The 21,371-nt window shown below is 46.0% G+C and overlaps 1 protein-coding gene across 1 annotated transcript in view; it reads left to right on the plus strand.

Annotated features, from left to right (window-relative positions):
* LOC126184482 (uncharacterized) overlaps positions 1 to 21,371 on the plus strand; it is a 1,022,231-nt gene that overhangs the window by 189,502 nt on the left and 811,358 nt on the right. Inside the window, exon 3 of the mRNA XM_049926873.1 lies at positions 3,242 to 3,464. Coding sequence (XP_049782830.1) covers positions 3,242 to 3,464 — 223 coding nt within the window. The remainder of the gene's footprint in view (positions 1 to 3,241; positions 3,465 to 21,371) is intronic.

Genomic DNA, 21,371 nt, shown 5'->3' on the forward strand with positions numbered 1-21,371 from the left:
GCACATAGTCCTACAGCACATGGCACCGAAAGTTAGCCAGCACATACGTAGCATACATCAACGCCTCGCCGCTTCCATCCATGATACTAGTTGCAGCTGCCCGTTACGTTTTCGCGTTAGCCCTGGTTCGACAACTCGATTCTTATCTGTCACTAACAAACACTACAGTTAGCCAGCTGATACTGGCTAAACTGTGAATCGAAAGACATTCTTACGCACTAATATTCAACAAGATACACATTAATATATGACTAGACATATGCAGTGATATGGCAGGAACGATACTTCGAAGCAAAAAGTCTAGTAATCATCGGCTCTTAAACGAATACCTTACGAGCTATGAACACTTCTTCATCTTAGAAACTATGAAAAAAATCTCTTCGAGTGCGAGCTCTTTGCTTTTCATATTTTGGCAGGAGGTAGTATGGACCAAAACAAGAAAAAGTTATCAAGAAAACATGGGCTCTAAAATGCGTACGTTAAGAGCCCTGTGCACTTGTTCAGAAGACTGTGTTTCAAAACAACGATGATGAACAAGTACACACAGAGCACTCCGTCTTCAGGCCACAAGTGGCCCATCGGGACCATCCGACCGCCGTGTCATCCTCAGTTGAGGATGCGGACAGGAGGGGCGTGTGGTCAGCACACCGCTCTCCCGGTCGTTATGATGGTTTTCTGTGACCGGAGCCGCTACTATTCGGTCGAGTAGCTCCTCAATTGGCATCACGAGGCTGATTACACCCCGAAAAATGGCAACAGCGCATGGCGGCCTGGATGGTCACCCATCCAAGTTCTGGCAACGCCCGACGGGTCTTAACTTCGGTGATCTCACGGGAACCGGTGTATCCACTGCGGCAAGACCGTTGCCTAGGATGAACAAGTGCTTAAAGCTATTAAGTTATGCACTTTACAGCCCACGATTACCGGACTTTCATTCTTGATTTGATCCATACTACCACCTCTCAAAGTATGGAAAGCGAAGAGCTTAGAGTAGAAGAGATTTGTTTTACAGTATCGAAGATGAACTGCTCAAAGCTTTTGCTATTATGGTCTACAGTCCGAAGACTGCTTTGATGCAGATCTCATACTACTCTACCCTGTGCAAGCCTCTTCATCTCCGAATAACTACGGCAACCTACATCCGTTAGAACATACATACTGCATTCATCTCTTGATCTCCCTCTAAAATCCCCCCCCCCCCCCCCCCCATCCACACCTACTCTCAGAATGCGTCCTATCAGCCGATCCTATCTTTCAGTCGAGATATGCGACAAATTTCTTTTCTCCACAGATCTGTTCAGTACCTTCTCGATGGTTATATGATCTGCCGTTTAATCTTCATCTTCATCATTCTTCTGTAGCAGCACATCTGGAAACCTTCTGTTCTCTTCTTGTCTGAAGTGTCACTAAACTTTTTTGCTGCGAATGATCGTTCCTGTCATATCCTTGAATATTAACCATTCCTGCTGGGACACTCTGTATATGACAAAGTTGGATTTCTGCCAGTAGGTCAAGCTCACGTTCTACATCTATATCTGCATCTAAATGGATACTCTGCAAATCACATTTAAGTGCCTGGCAGAGGGTTCATCGAACCACCTTCATAATTCTCTATTACTCCAGTCTCGTATAAGGCGCGGAAAGAATGAACACCTATATCTTTCCGTACGAGCTCTGATTTCCCTTATTTTATAGTGGTGATGTTTCCCCCCTATGTAGGTCAGTTTCAACAAAATATTTTCGCATTCGGAGGAGAAAGTTGGTGATTGGAATTTCGTGAGAAGATTCCGTCGCATCGAAATGGTTCAAATGGCTCTGAGCACTATGGGACTTAACTTCTCAGGTCATCAGTCCCCTAGAACTTAGAACTACTTAAACCTAACTAACCTAAGGACATAACACACATCTATGGGACTTAACTTCTGAGGTCATCTGTCCCCTAGAACTTAGAACTACTTAAACCTAACTAACCTAAGGACATCACACACATCCATGCCCGAGGCAGGATTTGAACCTGCGACCGCAGCTATCGCGCGGTTCCAGACTGTAGCGCCTAGAACCGCTCTGCCACTCCGGCCGGCGTCGCAACGAAAAACGCCTCTCTTTTAATGATGTCCAGCCAAAATCCTGTATCATTTCTGTGACACTCTCTCCCATATTTCGCGGTAATGCAAAACGTGCTGCTTTTGTTTGAACTTTTTCGATGTACTCCGTCAGTACTATCTGGTAAGGATCCCACACCGCGCAGCAGTATTCTAAAAGAGGACGGACAAGTATAGTGTAGGCAGTCTCCTTAGTAGGTCTGTTACATTTTCTAAGTGTTGTGCCAATAAAACACAGTCTTTGGTTAGCCTTCCCCACAACATTTTCTGTGTGTTCCTTCCAATTTACGTTGTTCGTAATTGTAATACCTACGTATTTAATCGAATTTATGGCGTTTAGATTAGACTGATTTATCGTGTAACCGAAGTTTAACGAGTTCCTTTTAGCGCTTATGTGGATGACTTCACGCTTTTCGTTATTTAGGGTCAACTGCCACTTCTCGCACCATTCAGATATCTTTTCTAAATCGTTTTGCAGTTTGTTTTGATCTTCTGATGACTTTATTAGTCGATAAACGACAGCGTCATCTGCAAACAAACGAAGACGACTGCTCATATTGAGATTTTCACTCTGCAGCGGAGTGTGCGCTGATATGAAACTTCCTGGCATATTAACACTGTGTACCGGACCGAGACTCGAACTCGGGACCTTTGCCTTTCGCGAGCAAGTTTGGAAGGTAGGAGACGAGGTACTGGCAGAAATAAAGCTGTGAGGACGGGGCGTGAGTCGTGCTTGGGTAGCTAAGTTGGTAGAGCACTTGCCGGCGAAAGGCAAAGGTCCCGAGTTCGAGTATCGGTCCAGCACACAGTTTTAATCTGCCAGGAAGTTTCGACTGTTCATATTGTCTCCCAAATCGTTTATATAGATAAGGAACAGCAAAGGGCCCATAACACTACCTTGGGTAACGCCAGAAATCGCTTCTGTTTTACTCGATGACCTTCCGTCAATTACCACGAACTGTGACCTCACTGACAGGAAATCTCAAATCCAGCCGTTTGTGTGGTATATGAAACAAATTTCAAGTAATGGCTTTGAAATTTGTGTTTAAGGTAATACAGCCAAAGACTGTTTATATTTGATATTCCTTTCTATGTCGTTTCAGTCATTTGCAGCTGGGCTGGTGTGTTCTGTGTTGCAGGCCGGCGTGCCACAGCACGCTGTTCCAGACGTGGGAGACGCTGCTGCAGGAGGTGGAGGTGGACTCGCAGGCGCACGCCGACATCGCGTCCATCCTGGGCCGGCAGGTGGCGCGGCCCCTGCTCGAGCGCACCTTCCACCGCAAGATCCAGTCGCGCAAGGTCTTCACGCATCGCGAGAGCTTCGAGGTCATCCTGGCCAAGGCAGAGGACAAGTTAGCCAAGGTTTGTGCCAGCCTCAGCATCAATCGACCTCTCACTGTAACATCGCAAGACAAACTTCGGGTGGAATTTTCGTGTCAACGAGGTGCTCGTGGGTATCTTCAGGTCCTTTTGGGTGGCTACCCTAAGTTGATCAACCTGGTTTTCCCATGACGGCAGTGCAAGTTCTCTGGACATTGGTATGAAGAAAGGGAAAGAAAGTTTTAACGTCCCATCGACGACGAAGTCATCGGAGTCGGCAAATAAGCTCGTGTTGGGGAAATAGAGCTGCGTGTCCCTTTAAGGGGGGGTGGGACGTCAAACAGGCCGACTTGGAGCACGAGAGGCACCACAGGACATTTTAATTTCCATTGTCTATACTTTTACAAACAAATTCATAAAACTTTGTCAGCATGACCAGGAAGGATTCAGAGTTCACACTCATAGCAGTGGGAGTTCGAAAACATAACGAAATAATTTTATTTACATGTGAAATTTCATCATTTTTTTCACTTACTAATGGCAGCATTTGTTGCTATAGGTACACTTTTCTTCGTAAGTAAGAGATATACTTCGATTAATTTTGCACAGCATACAAACCATACTTAAAGGTGCATGAAAATCTAGAATTTTACACATCTATTAAAAACTGTGGTAAAAATTGAGGTAATTAACTATAAAATTTGTGTTTTTTTCTAAACATGAAGTTTAAAATATAACATCTCATTCGTTTTTTCATAAATTAAATAAATTCTAGATTTTCATACACCTGTAAGTATGGTATGTATGCTGTCCAAATTCATCGAAGAATCTCTCTAACTTATGAAGAAAAGTGTACCTATAGCAACAAATGCAGCCATAAGCTGGTGAAAATCTGATGAAATTTCACATGTAAAAAAAAAATTATTTTGTTATGCTTTCGAGCTTCCACTGAAATGAGTGTGAATCCTGAATCCTTCCTGGTGACAAACTTTTATGACTTTATTTGTCAAAGTATAGACACTGGAAATTAAAATGTCCTGTGATGCCTCTCCTGCTCCAAGTCGGCCCCTTTGACGTCCTACCCCCGCCCCCCCCCCCTCCTTAAAAGAAACCCTCTCTTCATTTGCCATAAGTGATTTACGGAAATCGTGGGAAACCGATATATAGATAACCAGATGGGGATTTGATTTTCTAGCTTCTCGGATGCGAATCCAGTGACTTATCTCTGCGCCACCCCTTTAGTTCTGACATAAGAAACGCTTTAAAACAGCACCAGTCATCAGAATGAGATTTTCACTCTGCAGCGGAGTGTGCGCTGATATGAAACTTCCTGGGAGATTAAAACTGTGTTCGCAGGAGAGCTTCTGTAGAGTTTGGAAGGTACGAGACGAGGTACTGGCAGAAGTAAAATCTGTGAAGACGTGCCGTGAGTCGTGCTTTGGTAGCTCAGTGGCAGGCCGAAGTGGCCGTGCGGTTAAAGGCGCTGCAGTCTGGAACCGCAAGACCGCTACGGTCGCAGGTTCGAATCCTGCCTCGGGCATGGATGTTTGTGATGTCCTTAGGTTAGTTAGGTTTAACTAGTTCTAAGTTCTAGGGGACTAATGACCTCAGCAGTTAAGTCCCATAGTGCCCAGAGCCATTTGAACCATTTCTTGGCGCAAATCAGTCAGCCTTCGGCGGCGCAGCGGTTCGGACGGTGTTTACGTCCCTGCCGCACGTCTGCGCGAGAGATGTTTACGTTACGTGTGTAGCGGTGTGTGGCGGTATACATAGAACGAATCATGGCCTTGTCGTTCCGCAAATCGACACTGAAATTTAGTTTTGCTAACGAATATGCTCGACCGAAGGCTTACGAGATCGAACGTTATTTACGGGACGAGGTGAAAATCGAACCTGACGTTCTAGTTGGAATACACTTATCTATAGTCAGCAGCGTGGTCTATGTCAAGCTCATAAATGAAGCGGCATGTGACGAACTACTACTTCGACACCGACAAGGACTTCGTTTCTGTCATTCGGACGGGAATGTTGGAGCGGTAACAGTTGAACACGCCGGCATGGGCCTCCGAACGATCCGCGTCTTTGAGCTTCCATTCGAAGTGCCAGAAGAATTGGTGACAGACGCCCTGTGTCCTTACGGAACGGTCCTATCCCACGTGGCTGAAAAATGGGCGAGTTTCAAGACGTATCCTGTCCTCAATGGCGTCAGCGAAATATGGATCGAACTCCGAAAACACGTCCCGTCATACTTGTACATCGCCGGTTGTCGGGCGATTGTCATTTACGACGGACAACCAAGGACGTTCTCAGGATGTGGGAAGGAGGGACACATACGTTCTGAGTGTGCTCAACGAAGGTTATTACAGCTGCCACGGGATGATCCACCCCTCACGCCGCATCCGACTGTGCTCCCCATAACTTACGTCACCGCATTACGCGATGACGTGAGCCGCGAGACAGACGCGTACCAGAACACACAGACAGCGGCGGATCGTGGCGAGCCACAGAAAGACGACGTTGCGGTGGACCGCCTGCAGCAGTCACAGGACGCCCTCTCTTCGGTTCCGCTTGCGGCCCCTTCAGATAACGCACTTGAAGACGTCGATCATACGACGGCGCATGATTCCGACGACCCCCACGAACAACTGGAGACCATGCTGACCTCTGATTCCGAGGCCCGGCAACGTAAACAGCGATCACCAAAACGCCGGAGGAAGCGCCGCCTCACGGTGGAGAACGTCACTCTGATCTAGTAGACAATTCTGAGAAGTTTACGGGTACAGAACAGACGACCATGGATACAGAAGAACTGCCTAGCGTGGATGTAACGGTGGCCAGCGGGACGGCGGCACGACCTACCGCTGACGATGCTCCAGACACAGCGAAGGCGCTCGATCGACGGCAACGGGCTACTGAGGAGGCTACGGCACCTGCACCGCACGACAACGGTGGGACACTAGGGGACTGGTCAGAAGACCCACCCCCGTGGGGAACAGATGATGCCGGAGGAACTGCTCCCACGCACCCTCCCGGTGTAAGACCGGCAGAGTGCACGGAATAACGGCAGACCATATGAGAGGACGGCGGGGGACGTTAGTACGACAGCAGCCTATTTACGGAAGAATTAGCGACCGTACGGTGCCCTATCTCCGTTGACAGCCATGCAACAAGCTTATCGGATAGGGTCTGTTAACATCAATAGCATTGGGACGCCGGTAAAAATCAAGATGCTCAGTGACATGATAAAGGCTGCGGATTTAGACATAGCACTATTACAAGAAGTTCGGGTACTTCCCCCCTCGGACTTTTACGGTTACGACATTTACTGTTCCCCGTGTGACGAGAGGGGCGTTGGCACAGCTATACTATTAAAGGAAGGGATACGTGCAGACGAAGTAGAATATTTGCCTTCTGCCCGTGGTACGGCCGTGACCATAGGTGGAATACGTTTGATCAACATATACGCACCGTCAGGCTCGGATAAGAGAAGGGACAGAGCAGATTTTTACGCCCATGAGGTTACACCGTTGTTCCAGGGACGATACGATGGTTGCATACTCGGCGGAGATTTTAATTGTGTGCTCGATAGAAAGGACCAACAACCTAACTATACTACTTGCCAAGAACTTAGGGAGCTGGCCAACGGGATGGAATTAGTCGATACATGGGACCTGAAGTATCGCAACCAACCAGGATATACATTTTTTACTAGCCACTCCGCGGGCCGTTTGGACCGGATCTACGTTTCAAGGACGTTAGCAATGTCGACGGTGGACGCAGAAATATGGCCGACGGCGTTTACAGACCACGAGGCATATATTTGTACGGTTAACCTTAATAGACAACAGGTGTGGAGACGGAGGGGTAATTGGAAGATGAACGTCTCCCACCTGCGAGATGCAGAATGCCGACGCATGGTGGAGGACGCGTGGCATGGCTGCCTCCGTCGACGAAATTCTTTCGGTTCTGTCCTGCAGTGGTGGATCGAGTGCGCGAAGCCAGTTTTACGGAGGACGTTAATAGGTTACGGGAAGGAGGTTTCTCAATGGCAGCGCACGACCACTGAGTTTTACTTTACGGCTCTCCGGGAACTGTTAGCTCAACCACCTACACCAGAACGCCAGACGGCCGTCCACCGAGTTAAGGCGAAACTGGTACAACTTGCGACGCAGAGGATGGCAGGTACGATGATACGCGCGAGGTCGCAGGATTTCCTGCCCAACGAGGTTCCCTCGATGCATTATGTGATCAAGGAAAGACGAAGAAGACGCAGGAATTTAATACATGAGATCGATCTCGGCGATGGCCGTCGTTTTACAACACAGAGGGGCATAGCACAGGCGTTCACGGACCATTTTAGCAGATTCTATGCGAGCAACGGGGAGGGTCAGAGGGAGCTGGGGAACGTCCTGGAAGAGATCCCAGACACGACGAGTGTGAACGTGGAAGCGGACGGGTTATCTGAAATTACGTGTGAAGAGCTGGAGGAAGCGATTACACGAGGTGCTTGCAACAAGTCCCCAGGTCCAGACGGATTCCCGTTGGAATTTTACCGTGCCTTTGTGACCATTATGACACCGATGTGGCTATGTATGTTTAATGAGCTTCTGCGGCAAGAAGTACCGGTTCACATTCAGTTCACGGAAGGGCTCATGATACCAATACCGAAGCCCCGTGGTGGCAAACGGCCTTGTGATTAACGCCCCTTGACCCTCCTTAATAGTGACTACAAGATCTTCATGCGCATCCTGGGAAGTCGTATCAAAAAGGCGCTGGAGAATCGAATACATGCCGATCAGACTTGTCTTGGCGGCATCAGTAATATCCACACAGCCTTGGGAGACTATCGTGACGTCGTCGCCCTCGCGGCTGCATGCCGCCTCCGGGGGGCGATGGTTGCAGTAGATTTCGATCATGCTTTTGATCGCGTGGATCATGTGTACCTCGCGGCGGTGATGAACAGGATGGGTGTCTCGCCATTATTGACCAGTGCTGTGATGCGGTTGTTGCACGGCGCCAGATCAGCGATGGTGGTCAACGGAGGGAGAACTGAGTATTTTAAGATCTTAAGATCAGTGAGACAGGGTTGCCCCTCGTCGATACTCCTTTATGCGATCGCCTTAGGACCGTGCCTCGCAGGCCTTCGCCGCCGTCTTACCGGGATCTCCCTACGGCAATTATCATTCAAATGCAGAGCATACGCGGATGATATTGTGTTCCTCGTACGGAATGAGAGGGAGACTCAAACAGCACTGGATTGGCTACAGACGTATGGGATGGCAGCTGGAAGTGTGGTCAACTACCGAAAATCACAATTCATGCATGTGGGGCGTGGACTAGAACCAGGAACGGAAGGACCCTTACCTGCGGTGGAAACCCTCCGCTGTTTGGGTATCACCTTTCATAAAGAGACAGCGAGAACGGCTGCGGACAACTACCGAAGATTGTTACTCAGAGTCCGCACGGCAGTACGACTAAACGCCCTACGGTCGATGGATATGTTGCAGCGAGTGTTACTCGTCAACCTTTATCTTGCGCCCATGATGTGCCACCTGACACACCTTCTTCCCTTGACGCGCACGATGGCTATGAGGATTCAGGCGGCTTTTGGGTACTATGTGTGCCTGGGACAACTCTTTAAGGTACAGTACAACACGCTTACCCTCCCAGCGCGAGAGGGGGGCGTTGGTTTAGTGAACGTGCACGAGAAGGCGCGTGCCATGTATATTAATACTATGCTCAAACGGTGGCGCAACAGGAATCACTCGCTTACGGGGACGATCATCGAAGAACTCGTACCCACATCGCATCTTCCTCCAGTCAGTGTCGGCCATATATCACCCCCTTTAACGTATGTGCGCACGTTCCTCGTGGAACACAGTTACGTTCGGGAGCGTTTACCAACGACCCGACAGTCGACATCGAAGGACGTGTACCATCTGCTTCTTCGACAGATCGCCCGGAATAGGGTGGAACGCAAACATCCGGCTGTTAATTGGCACGTGGTGTGGCGCACGGTCCACCACCCCCACCTACCTACATCAGTCAGGTCAACATGGTACATTGTCGTCAACCGAAAATACCCTACAAATGATAAAAAGTACGCAATACATTTGGCGGATTCGCCCTTGTGTCAGCGATGCGGCGTGCTGGATACGGACGACCATCGGCTGGTCTGCGGCGAGGCATTGGCTGTCTGGACTCTCGCAAGAAAGATAATAGCGTTCATGCGGCGCACTATCTATACAGCAGTCTGTTCTGACATAGTATTTTTTCCAGAGGAAACGTATTTTCCGCGTCATAAGACGAACGCAGTGGCGTGGATCACAGGTATGACGGTCCATTACATCTATAGAGACACACGTACGAACTTACTGAACATTACTGGCAATACTTGCAAGATGGACACACAAAACTATTACGGCTACAAAAGTACAAGGATTGGTATGCCAATTTCCTGGTAACGGTTTTTGCGGACCCGCCATATACATGGAGTGTGCCGGGCGCGCAAAGATGAGCGACGGTGCTTTCGTTGTGAAACCGACCAAGTAATGTGATCGACTAAGAACACTATGCGAGTATGCGACCTACGAAAAACTCACGCTTGAACAGTTAGCAAATGTATGTACTTCAAATTTTGTTTTCATATCCATAAATACTTTTCTTTCGGGTGCCGGAGGTGGCCCCATTTTGATTTTGTTGTTATTTCATGCTGCATGGTAGGACGGCAGCGAGGTTCCTTCCAGGACAGTTATCATGTGTCAGGACGTACTATGTTTATTTTGTGAATAATAAAGGTTTCTGTTTCTCCTACCTTCCTTCATAAAAAAAAAGGCGCTGCAGTCTGGAACCGCAAGACCGCTACGGTCGTTTTTTTTTATTAAAAAAAAAAAAGGTTAGCGTGAACAGCTGCAGAACAAGAGGTCTTCAGTTCAAATCTTCCCTCGACTGAAAAAAAAAAAGTGGTAGAGCACTTGCCCGCGAAAGGCAAAGGTCCCGAGTTCGAGTCTCGGTCCGGCTCATAGTTTTAATCTGCTAGGAAGTTTCAGCACTAGTCATCTTCCCAAGGAACAGCACTCTAGACTGAATAGATATCTTTATGTTCAGAAACACAGCCACGATTCAAAGAGAGACGTAATTATAACCACATAAATTGATCGGATGAAATAACTGATTCTTTCAACACCGTTGCTGTTGTCGCCCTAAAGTTGTTGTGAAGAGCGCCTAGAACATAATAGCCACAACTACAATTGTGCGTAAACCGAAAAGAAAAAAAAAACTGTACAACCATACGGGATGTAGCACTATAACAAAGTAGTTGTGAGGTATCTACTTGACTTACTTACAAGTGAATTTGGACGCGTTGTCATAATAGGTGTGGTATACTTCTGTTCGACTCTCCGCGCTTTCCATAAATCCGCTGTCAATCTATTGCGAATAGTTTGCTTCAGATGAGAACTGCTTTGTTGCTCATAACCTAAATTTTGCGTAATAACAGTTGATTCTGAGGTAACATAACGGACAGTTTCGGCCAATACACAAAATTACGTGATATTATCCATTCATTTTCATATTGATCGTTTTACTTATATTCACTTTACCAGCTTTCTTTGCGTGGTTAAAGTTTGCATGTTTGGTTTCTGTTTTAGAAATTATCACCCGCGTTACTCGCACGTATTGGAAGGCAGAAGCACTTCTTATTCGCAATGATATAATGGGTTTTTGGGGAGATAAATTCCATCAGGTAAACCTTCTAAGCTCGATATGAGAACGATGCTCATCTTATTTTGACAGTTTTTAGAAAACCTTTTGAAGCAATTAGTGTATTGCAGTCGAAGCAGGCGGTCAAAATACCTCGATTATAAACAGTTGTTTCACTTAAAAGACGACGTTTTCATTACTATAAATAGGTTGTTTCTAAAATCAATGTAAAGATGGAAGTGCTGGTAGAGTGGGTCATAACAAGCCACTTTCACATAGCAACCCGTCCGCATCCCTTAGGGTTCGGCGCTGGATGTCATTTAATAGCGTCGCGGGCCGCCGGGATTGTAGGCGTACAGACCGCCATCCGAGTCGAAATGGAAGCAGGTATTCTGGGCGGGATAACACCAAGGAGTTTCTTCCGCCATTTGCTGGGACGCGAAAGCGATACGTTTGACAATGCATACGCTTCTTTGATACGTTGTCGCACAGAGAGCGTGAAACGTCCCCTTTGAACAATTATACATGACAGTTTTTAAACTGACACACAATATTTTTAGCGCAACGCAATCTGACTTTCAAAAATCCCTACGAAAGAATGGCCCTGGCTAGCATTAACCTATACCTTTCACAAATCACTTACCTCACAAAAATCTTCGTTACTCGAGCTACTGCAATACAGCGAGCGCCACTACTGCCAGCTAAATAAAAGATTCAAACTACGGAAGGCACTAACTACTGATAGGCATAGTTAGCAAATGAAAGATTTTAATAGAGAACAAACAATGTATTTACCTTAATAGTGTTGAAAAATCATAATATACATAGCAGTTCATGACATCCAGTCTTACAAATTTCAAAACTCCGCCATTTCTCTCCCCACATCCACCACTGCTGGCGGCTCACCTCCAACTGCGCAACGCTACGCGCTGTTAACATCGAACTGCCCAACACTACAATGGCAGACAACAATGCAAACTAGCCACAGACTGCACACAGCACAGCCAGTGATTTTTCATACAGAGCGCTACGTGGCGTTACCAATAAGAAAACCTAAACAGCCTACTTACAAGCGGCACCTGTGCACATTGCAGAATCTGGTTCAGCCTGCATCAGTGTATGAAACTGGGACACTTGAGTTTGGTACTGTGCGGAGCGGACTGTAAATGTCGCGTTTTTATTGAGAGGAAAGGTCAGACATGCACTGTGCTTCTGGGCGGTGGATGGAAATGCTCTCACTGCTGCCGGTCGTGGTGGCCGAGCTGTTCTAGGCGCTACATTCTGGAACCTCGCGACCGCTACGGTTGCAGGTTCGAATCCTGCCTCGGGCATGGGTGTGTGTGATGTCCTTAGGTTAGTTAGGATTAAGTAGTTTTAAGTTATAGGGGACTGATGGCCTCAGAAGTTAAGTCCCATAGTGCTCAGAGCCATTGGAACCATTTTTTGCTCTCACTGCTCAACGGCAGACGTTCAGCTGTTCCTGAATTGTCGAGTGCCAGATCCACACACCTTCACCCCCGTCCACACCCACTTAGAGAGACAGGTGAACCTGATGTGATTTGTCCACTGGCAAGGTACCGCAGTGGTGCTTGTGCGTTTAAGGCCTACCTCGAAACCCGTTTCATTTATTTTGTGGTACAGGAGCGAAGGCTGGGCGGACGCGGTCGTCAACGCGCAGATTGTACACCAGAGTTTGAGAAAGAGACGTTAGCAGTGCTGCAAAATATGCCCTCGACAAGCACTCGGAGTATTGCTCGAGAAATGGGTGTAAGCCATTACACGGTCTGGCGTATGAGGAATGAAGAAGATTTGCACCCTTACCGCCTTCAGAACGTTCAAGCCCTTAACCAAAAAGATTTTCAGCATCGCACTGACTTTGCCAGTGGTTTTTGCAGAAGTGTGCGATTCAACCTGAAGTCCCACACTTTGTATTTTTTTATGGATGAGGCATCCTTTACAAGGGAAGCTGTGTTCAACAGACACAATCAACACGTGCGGGCACGAGAAAATCCACACGCCGCTTTTATTCATGATCACCAAGGGCGCATCACAGTCAACGTTTGGGCTGGTTTGATAGGCTATCTGATTGGTCCGTGCGTGCTCCCCGCCGACTGAACGCAAACAGATACTTAATCTTCTTAAGATACACACCGACGGAGTTATTGGAACACGTTCCTCACTACGTGCAACAGGTACCACCATGAGGGTGCATCTGCGCACTTCGATCATGTGGTCGAAATTATTTGGATGAGACCACTGGTGAGAAATGGCTAGGCCACGGTGGGCCGGTGGCACGGCCTGAACGTTCCCCTGTCTCGTCTGGGGACATCTGAAATCTGTTTACGGCTAAAGAGTGAATAGCGTGAAATATGGTAGCCTGTGATGTAATGCCCACATTGCCAATGGTGTTTGAAAGGGAGCAACAATGTCTCAGGCGTCATTGAACGGCGTGCCTTCAAACGGGAGGGCGTAATTTCGAACTGTTTTTGTAAATATTTTCCAATAATGCCATGAAACGTCAACCCGACGTATCTTTTATTTTGATGTCACAAATAAATTGAAAACGTTACCTGCCACAACGACTCGGATGCTGTTTGTATGCCTCTCTTCCCGGTAGCGCAAAAGCACTCCATCTTCAGGCCACAAGTGGCCCACCGGGACCATTCGACCGCCGTGTCATCCTAAGCTGAGGATGCGGAAAGGAAGGGCGTGTGGTCAGCACACCGCTCTCCCAGTCGTTATGATGGTTTTCTTTGACCGGAGCCGCTACTATTCGGTCGAGTAGCTCCTCAATTGGCATCGCGAGGCTTAGTGCACCTCGAAAAATGGCAACAACGCATGGCGGCCTCAATGGTCACCCATCCACGTGCAGGCCACTCCCGACAGCGCTTAACTTCGGTGATCTGACGGGAAACGGTGTATCCATTGCGGCAAGGCCGTAGCCCGCTCTTGCATGCGACGCTGTTAAATGAAACATAGGGCCGAATGCTAAGGGATGCGGACATGGGTTACTATATGAAAGTTGCTTGCTAGGATCCACTCTTCCAGCCCTCTCATTATCAAATTCATTTTAGAAACACCCTGTATTTATTAAAACAACGATAAATACATACCAACAACTTTCGTATTGTTCAAATAACTGACGGGAATGCAGCGGGTGACGTCGTCGACAACCACCGATATTTCGAATGGACGACACCCTGTAATTTTCAAGACAAAACTGCAACAAGTAAGCGCTGTACAAGAGAATTAAAACCTCGGTTCTCAGAGAACCACCGGAAAGAACACTCACAGACGCTGTAAACACTAATGTCATCACAAACCAAAGATAAGCGACTTCAGAAGTTATCGATAATGAAATTAATATCAACGGGTGAGATAGCATAAATTTGTTCCTCTGTTTTTTGAGAAGGCAGTGCGCAGATTCCTTGCAGAATTTAAACAAAAACCACCATGTCTATTTGTAAGATTAGTTGCTAATTCAATCTCGTTGTATTCCATAGGATGACCGGTGCCCAGACAATGTTCTGCAATGGCGGATTTGCTCGAATGTTATAAGCATGTCTGTCACTTATGCGCACTGCTTACCAATATATGACATGCCACAACTGAAAAGAATACGGTAGACACCCGCCTTACGCAAATCTAGATCATCCTTAACGAAACCTAGAAGGACCCTGATCTCAGATGGTGGTCAAAAAACGCACTTCACATCATATTTTCGAAAAATAAAACCAATCCTGTTCGAAATGCTTCCTGCGTAAGGCAAAAAGGCTGTAGGCTTTGGTGCCATCTAGGTATTATCATCACTCAGCTGGTGCACAGTTGGTCGATAGCGCAAGGTACGCGTGATCTGTCTCTCACTGTAACCATTCTGACGAAAGGTGACTTCGAGATGGGCTAACTCAGCTGAAAAACTCTCAGGGGCCGAGATGACGTAGGCGCTGTGATCCATGACACGAAGTACCCCTTCACGTTGAGTCGGATAGTGACCACTACCAGCCTGGAGATACAAGTCAGTGTGAGTAGGCTTCCTGTAAACGAAATACCCCAACGTAACATCCACCTTCCTCCTGACCAACACATCAAGAAAGGGAAGCCAGCCATCCTTTTCTATCTCCACCGTTAAACAAATATTCGGCTCAGTATCTTGGTTTGCGTAAAGCGTGTGTCTATCGTATTCCTTGCAGTTGTGGCATGTCATATATTGTCGGACTTTTAGGACTGTGGAGGACTGGTGTACTGATCATAAGCGGCACACACGCTTACAACAGTCGAGCAAATCCGCCCTTGCAGAATCTGTCTTGGTACCGGTCATCCTGTGGAATACAACAACTAGGTGATCTGGCATGCACTTCCAGTTATAGGAATAGTGTTATTAAGGAATCTGTTGAGATAAAATTAGAAGGAACCTAATGAAAAGGGATGGTGGTTTCTGTTTAAATTCTGCATGGAATCCTGCTCTTTCCCTTGTCAAAAAATAGAGGGACAGAGTTTATGCTACCTCGCCCGATGATTACTAATTTCACTATTGATAACTCGGCCAATTTTGATTCCTTATGACGCTAATATTTACAGTGTGTGTGTGTGTGTGTGTGTGTGTGTGTGTGTGTGTGTGAGCGTGTGTCTGTGTGTTTTTGTGTGTGTGTGTATGTGGGTGGGTGGGTGTATTATCTTTCCAGAGATTCTCTGAGAACCGAGATTTTAAATTCCCTTGCACAGCGCTTACTTGCTGTGGTTTTGTGCTGATAATGGCAAGGTCTGTTCGACGACGTCACCCGGCTGCAATCCCGTAAGTTATATGAACATCGTTAACGCCGGAAGAAACTCAGGTCTCACAACTTGCGTATTACTTTATCTAGCCGAAATCCAATTACAGTTTCATAATCGACTAATCAGATGGAAGCGTTTGATGTATATCGCGATGAAATTTTGTTAGACTTTTTTCTGACGTTTTTCTAGTAATTTTTGTGTCTGTATATTTTTAGTCCTTTCCATCCCTTTCAACCCGATTCAGTAAAAACTTTATAATCACAATTCGCACGTGACCAGAAACAGCAATTTGTGAGGGATTTCCACTTCACTTGTATAGACCGAACTACAAGGACGTACTGAAAATTAATGCCTCCGAGTTTCTTATCCGGTTATCAATATCGTTTGAAGTATTACATGTCATGTATATTATTCGGTCAGATTTCGCACCTTCCTGACGGAAATTGCAACCCTCCGCCCCAACAGGGCTCCCAATTGTTGGGTGTACTCAGTGTGGAACGTAATTATGTCGGTGCGTGAGAAACAGCGTATTGTAATCGAGTTTCTAACCGCGCGATACGGGCCTCCAGTTGATGTCCATATAAGAATGAAATCTCTTTTGAGCGTGAGGGTGATGGGCTCTTTGACAATCTTGTGATAGATGATGGAAGTTGGGTTCACCATTTTAGCCCAGAGAGCAAGAGAGCATCAATGGAGCTCCGCCACAAAGGATCACCAACGCCTAAAAAATACAAGACCATACCATCAGCAGGCGAAGTCATGCTCACTGTGTTCTAGGATGTTCAAGGTGTGGAACAGTTGGGATTCATGCCTAAAGAGATCACCATAAACTCTGCGAGATACTGCGAGACCCCAAGAAAACTGAAAGCAGGAATTCGAAAAGTTTGTCCACACATGCAGCACCCTCTCCTTCAGCATGATAATGCCAGACCATACACGACCACTGTGACATTTTCAAAACAATCCGACGTCTTGGGTTCACTGTCGTCGATCATCTTGCATACAGTCGCGTCTTGGTCACATCAGATTGTCATCTGTTTCCAAAACTCAAAGAACATCTTCGAGGACTTCACTTTGATAGTGATGAAGTAGTGAAGGCAGAGGTGAGGTTGTGGCTCTGTCAACAAGGCCAAACAGTCAACAATGAAGGTATCAACAAGCTGGTCTCTCGTTGGGAAAAGTGTATTCGTCGCCAGGGTGACTATGTTGACAAATAAAAATGTAGACATGAGGAATAAAGATGTAGAATGTTGATAAAGTCTTGTTTACTTAAAAAGCTTTAAGAATTGGCACATAACATTTCAGAGGCATTACTTTTCAGCACACGCCTTTAGAACAAGAGAAAAAAGTATAAATATGATGGATGACTCTGTGGGGTATTGTAGGTTATGTTTGGAAGTGTAGGTACATGTCGGGACATATTTAATGGTTGGGAAGTGGGAGATGATTGAAGTTGCATCAGGAGAGAACAGAGGAGGCATGAAGATGTATGGAAGAACAGATCAGGGTGCCATGCTAAATGCAAGTCATTATGAATGTTTTCGATTGCTCTAAACACAAGTGGTTTTTTTCCTTTATAGATTTTCGATGACCACCCCCAGAGGGGGGGCGGCCTGACAGCAGCTTAATATGCTGCTCTACAGCCGAGAAAAGAGTTAAAAAAACAATGGTAAGATAACAAACAATATAAAAAGGTGATAAAACGGTGACTTTGTGAATAACAGTAAAATGGCGGAAAGTTGCAGAATTTCAAACATAAAAACACGGCGTTGACAAAACAGGGTTCGACAGTATTATTCCATCCACCCTACAGCTCTGACCTAGCCTCTCGGTCTTCCACTTGTTTGGGCCATTAAAGGATGCCATTCGTGGAAAACATTTTGAGGACGATGAGGAGGTGATTCACACCAGGAGGTGATTCCGCCACCAGGATAAGGTTTGGTACCGACGAGGCATAGAGCCCTTATTTCGCGCTGGAGCAAGGCCATAGAACGGGATGGATATTACGTGGAAAATAGACTATGTAGATAAAACACCATTCTTTCGTGTGTGTAATTCTAATAATACTCAATAAAGAATTGTATGTATCCATTGATGACAGTGCAATATTAAACTAAAACGGCATGTGTTTCTCGTATGAAGATTTGTGCATATTCATCAGTAACTACACCTCTGTGATTTCCTTGTAATGTTATATCCGGTTCGGACGTAGAGTTTTTTTACACAACGAAGATGCTACAGACGCGAAATTTAACCGAAAGGAAGAGGATGCTGCGATATGCAAATGATCAGCTTTTCAGAGCATTCACGCAAGGTTGGCGCCGGTGGCGACACCTACAACGTGCTGACATGAGGAAACTTTCCAACAGATTTCTCATACACAAACAGCAGTTGACCGGCGTTGCCTGGTGAAACGTTGTTGTGATGCCTTGTGTAAGGAGGAGAAATTCGTACCATGACGTTTCCGACTTTGATAAAGGTTGGATTGTAGCCTATCGCGATTGTGGTTTATCGTATCGCGATATTGCTGCTCACGTTGGTCGAGATCCAATGACTGTTAGCAGAATATGGAATTGGTGGGTTCAGGAGGGTAATACGGAAAGCCGTGCTGGATCCCAACGGCCTCGTATCACTAGCAGTCGAGATGACAGGCATCTTATCCACATGGCTGTAACGGATCGTGCAGCCACGTCTCGGTCCCTGAGTCAAGAGATGCGGACGTTTGCAAGACAACAACCATTTGCACGAACAATTCGACGACGTTTGCAGCAGCATGGACTATCAGCTCGGAGACCATTGCTGCGGTTACCCTTGACGCTGCATCACAGACAGGAGCACCTGCGATGGTGTACTCGACGACGAAACCTGGGTGCACGAATGACAAAACGTCATTTTTTCGGATGAATCCAGGTTCTGTTTACAGCATCATGATGGTCGCATCCGTGTTTGGCGACATCGCGGTGAACGCACATTGGAAGCGTGTATTCGTCATCGCCATACTGGCGTATCACCCAGCATGATGCTATGGGGTGCCATTGGTTACACGTCTCGGTCACCTCTTGTTCGCACTGACGGCACGTTGAGCAGTGGACGTTACATTTCAGATGTGTTACGACCCGTGCCTCTACCCTTCATTCGATCCCTGCAAAACCCTACATTTCAGCAGGATAATGCGCGACCGCATGTTGCAGGTCCTGTACGGGCCTCTCTGGATACAGAAAATGTTCGACTGCTGCCCTGGCCAGCACATTCTCCAGATCTCTCACCAACTGAAAACGTCTGCTCAATGGTGGCCGAGCAACTGGCTCGTCACAATACGCCAGTCACTACTCTTGATGAACTGTGACATCGTGTTGAAGCTGCATGGGCAGCTGTACCTGTACACGCCATCCAAGCTCCGTTTGACTCAATGCCCAGGCGTATCAAGGCCGTTATTACGGCCAGAGGTGGTTGTTCTGGGTACTGTTTTATCAGGATCTATGCACCCAAATTGCGTGAAAATGTAATCACATGTCAGTTCTAGTATAATATATTGGTCCAATGAATACCCGTTTATTATCTGCAATTCTTCTTGGTGTAGCAATTTTAATGGCCAGTAGTGTATGTAATTGAGTTACCACATACCTTAGTTTTCACTATTATGGCGCACTTGTAGTTGAGAATGACATAAGATCGAAACTGACTGCAGCGCTAAATAAAGTAAGTTCTTCAACCTAATTGCCTCTTTGGAAACAGTTATACGTTTCTTCGATCCTGCAGCGAGTTTTTTGTTATGAAAGACGGTTCGGAAGTGAGTTTGTATTTGAAGCTGAAGTATTTTTGAGCGTCCTGTGGGAGGGAACACGCGAGTGTCTCAGAAGTTTTAGTAAGTGACGGTCGACATCCAGTGGGACGGGACAAGTTATGACAGGGTGGATAGCGTGATTACTGATGTTTTCATCTTTCATCCGGTGACCAGTGTAAGCGAAGCAAATTAATAACTAACAAGACGGGGTATGGCTCGAAAAAATGCACTTAGTGAGGGTCAACTAAACTATTAAACTATGTCGTTCCACGGAAACCAACGTATTTCACTCGATAAGAAGGTTTATTTCTCATGCCTGTTAACTTTAACCAAGACACTTTTCGCCTTCGAGGTAATTTTGGGAGACACGGGCAGCATGAGGGGACGCACGTGGTGGCGCATTGATCGAACCTGTCGCGTTTTCTTAGTAGTAATCAGATCGATAAAGGACTGGTAGCAGTCGAGCAGGAGGTGCAACTACTCAACCGTTACATCACATTAGTCGTATTCCACGGATCTCTAGAATGTGGAAAGAGGTCTAAGATATATATGTTATTTAAATTCAATGCAATGAAATGACTTGATATATTTTTTAATTTTATTCTCTTACAGTGCTAATATTCATTACAAAATAACCTTGAGTATTAATTTAAATAGTTTCTGTGAGTGAGTAGAAAGAGTTTCCCAATAGAAAATTCTTTGCTTTAGTCGAAACGTCCACCTCATTACCCGCAAGGCATTTAGTATGTATATAATGAAGCAGTTGTCAAAATAATGAGATTTTAGAAGAAGTCTCTGCAGACAGTTCGAGAAATAATACCGTACTGAATTCTAATAACATGCCTTTATACTCTGAAAACTATGTCCGTGTAAGCTTAGCATCCCCAAAGTATAACTCTGTAGCTCATTATTGAATACAAATATGTAAAATTAACTATTTTCTTCATTTGCAATATTCCGATATCAACAATGAGGCGTACTGCAAGCGTAGCTGAACTAAGGCAGTGCATCAGTTGTAGCCACTAGGTTTTCAAATTAAGGTTACGATCTACTTCAAAAAATTTCTAGCATTTGTATTTCATTTATATAGGATATATAGGTTGATGAGTTCTGTCAGAAGTACTGAATTTTATCTCTCTCTTTCCTAGCGTTTATCCCGTTGTACACTGTTTACATAACATTTTAACAACCCGTCTGTTCCGCCATGCCCCTCCCGTAGCCACGTTTCCAGTTAACGTGAAGGAGGGAAATCGTTTGCAACCTCTGACTGCAATCGTATAAATTTCGTTCTATGTGTTATTGTGTTTTAACTATTTGTTTGTCTATCTTGTGGCACAGAGATCGGAGAACAGCTCAGAATTTTTCTAAACTAGAACGGAAAATCGCTTAATAACTGCATGCAGACTGGTCAATGTACTACAGTCTAGACCAACGGTCGTTAATCCGCAGTGCGAGTTCGCTTCTCACCTTATCTCGCAAGCTAGCACACTGTTCCTTAAGCGGTACGAGCAAATATAATAATGGATTTTTTTGTGCTAATTTTATTCTAAATATAATGATAATCCACATGTCTTGAACCATCTACATCTACATCTACATTTATACTCCGCAAGCCACCCAACGGTGTGTGGCGGAGGGCACTTTACGTGCCACTGTCATTACCTCCCTTTCCTGTTCCAGTCGCGTATGGT

The sequence above is a fragment of the Schistocerca cancellata genome, chromosome 4, assembly GCF_023864275.1.
Source record: "Schistocerca cancellata isolate TAMUIC-IGC-003103 chromosome 4, iqSchCanc2.1, whole genome shotgun sequence".
Classification (NCBI taxonomy): Eukaryota; Metazoa; Arthropoda; class Insecta; order Orthoptera; family Acrididae; genus Schistocerca; species Schistocerca cancellata.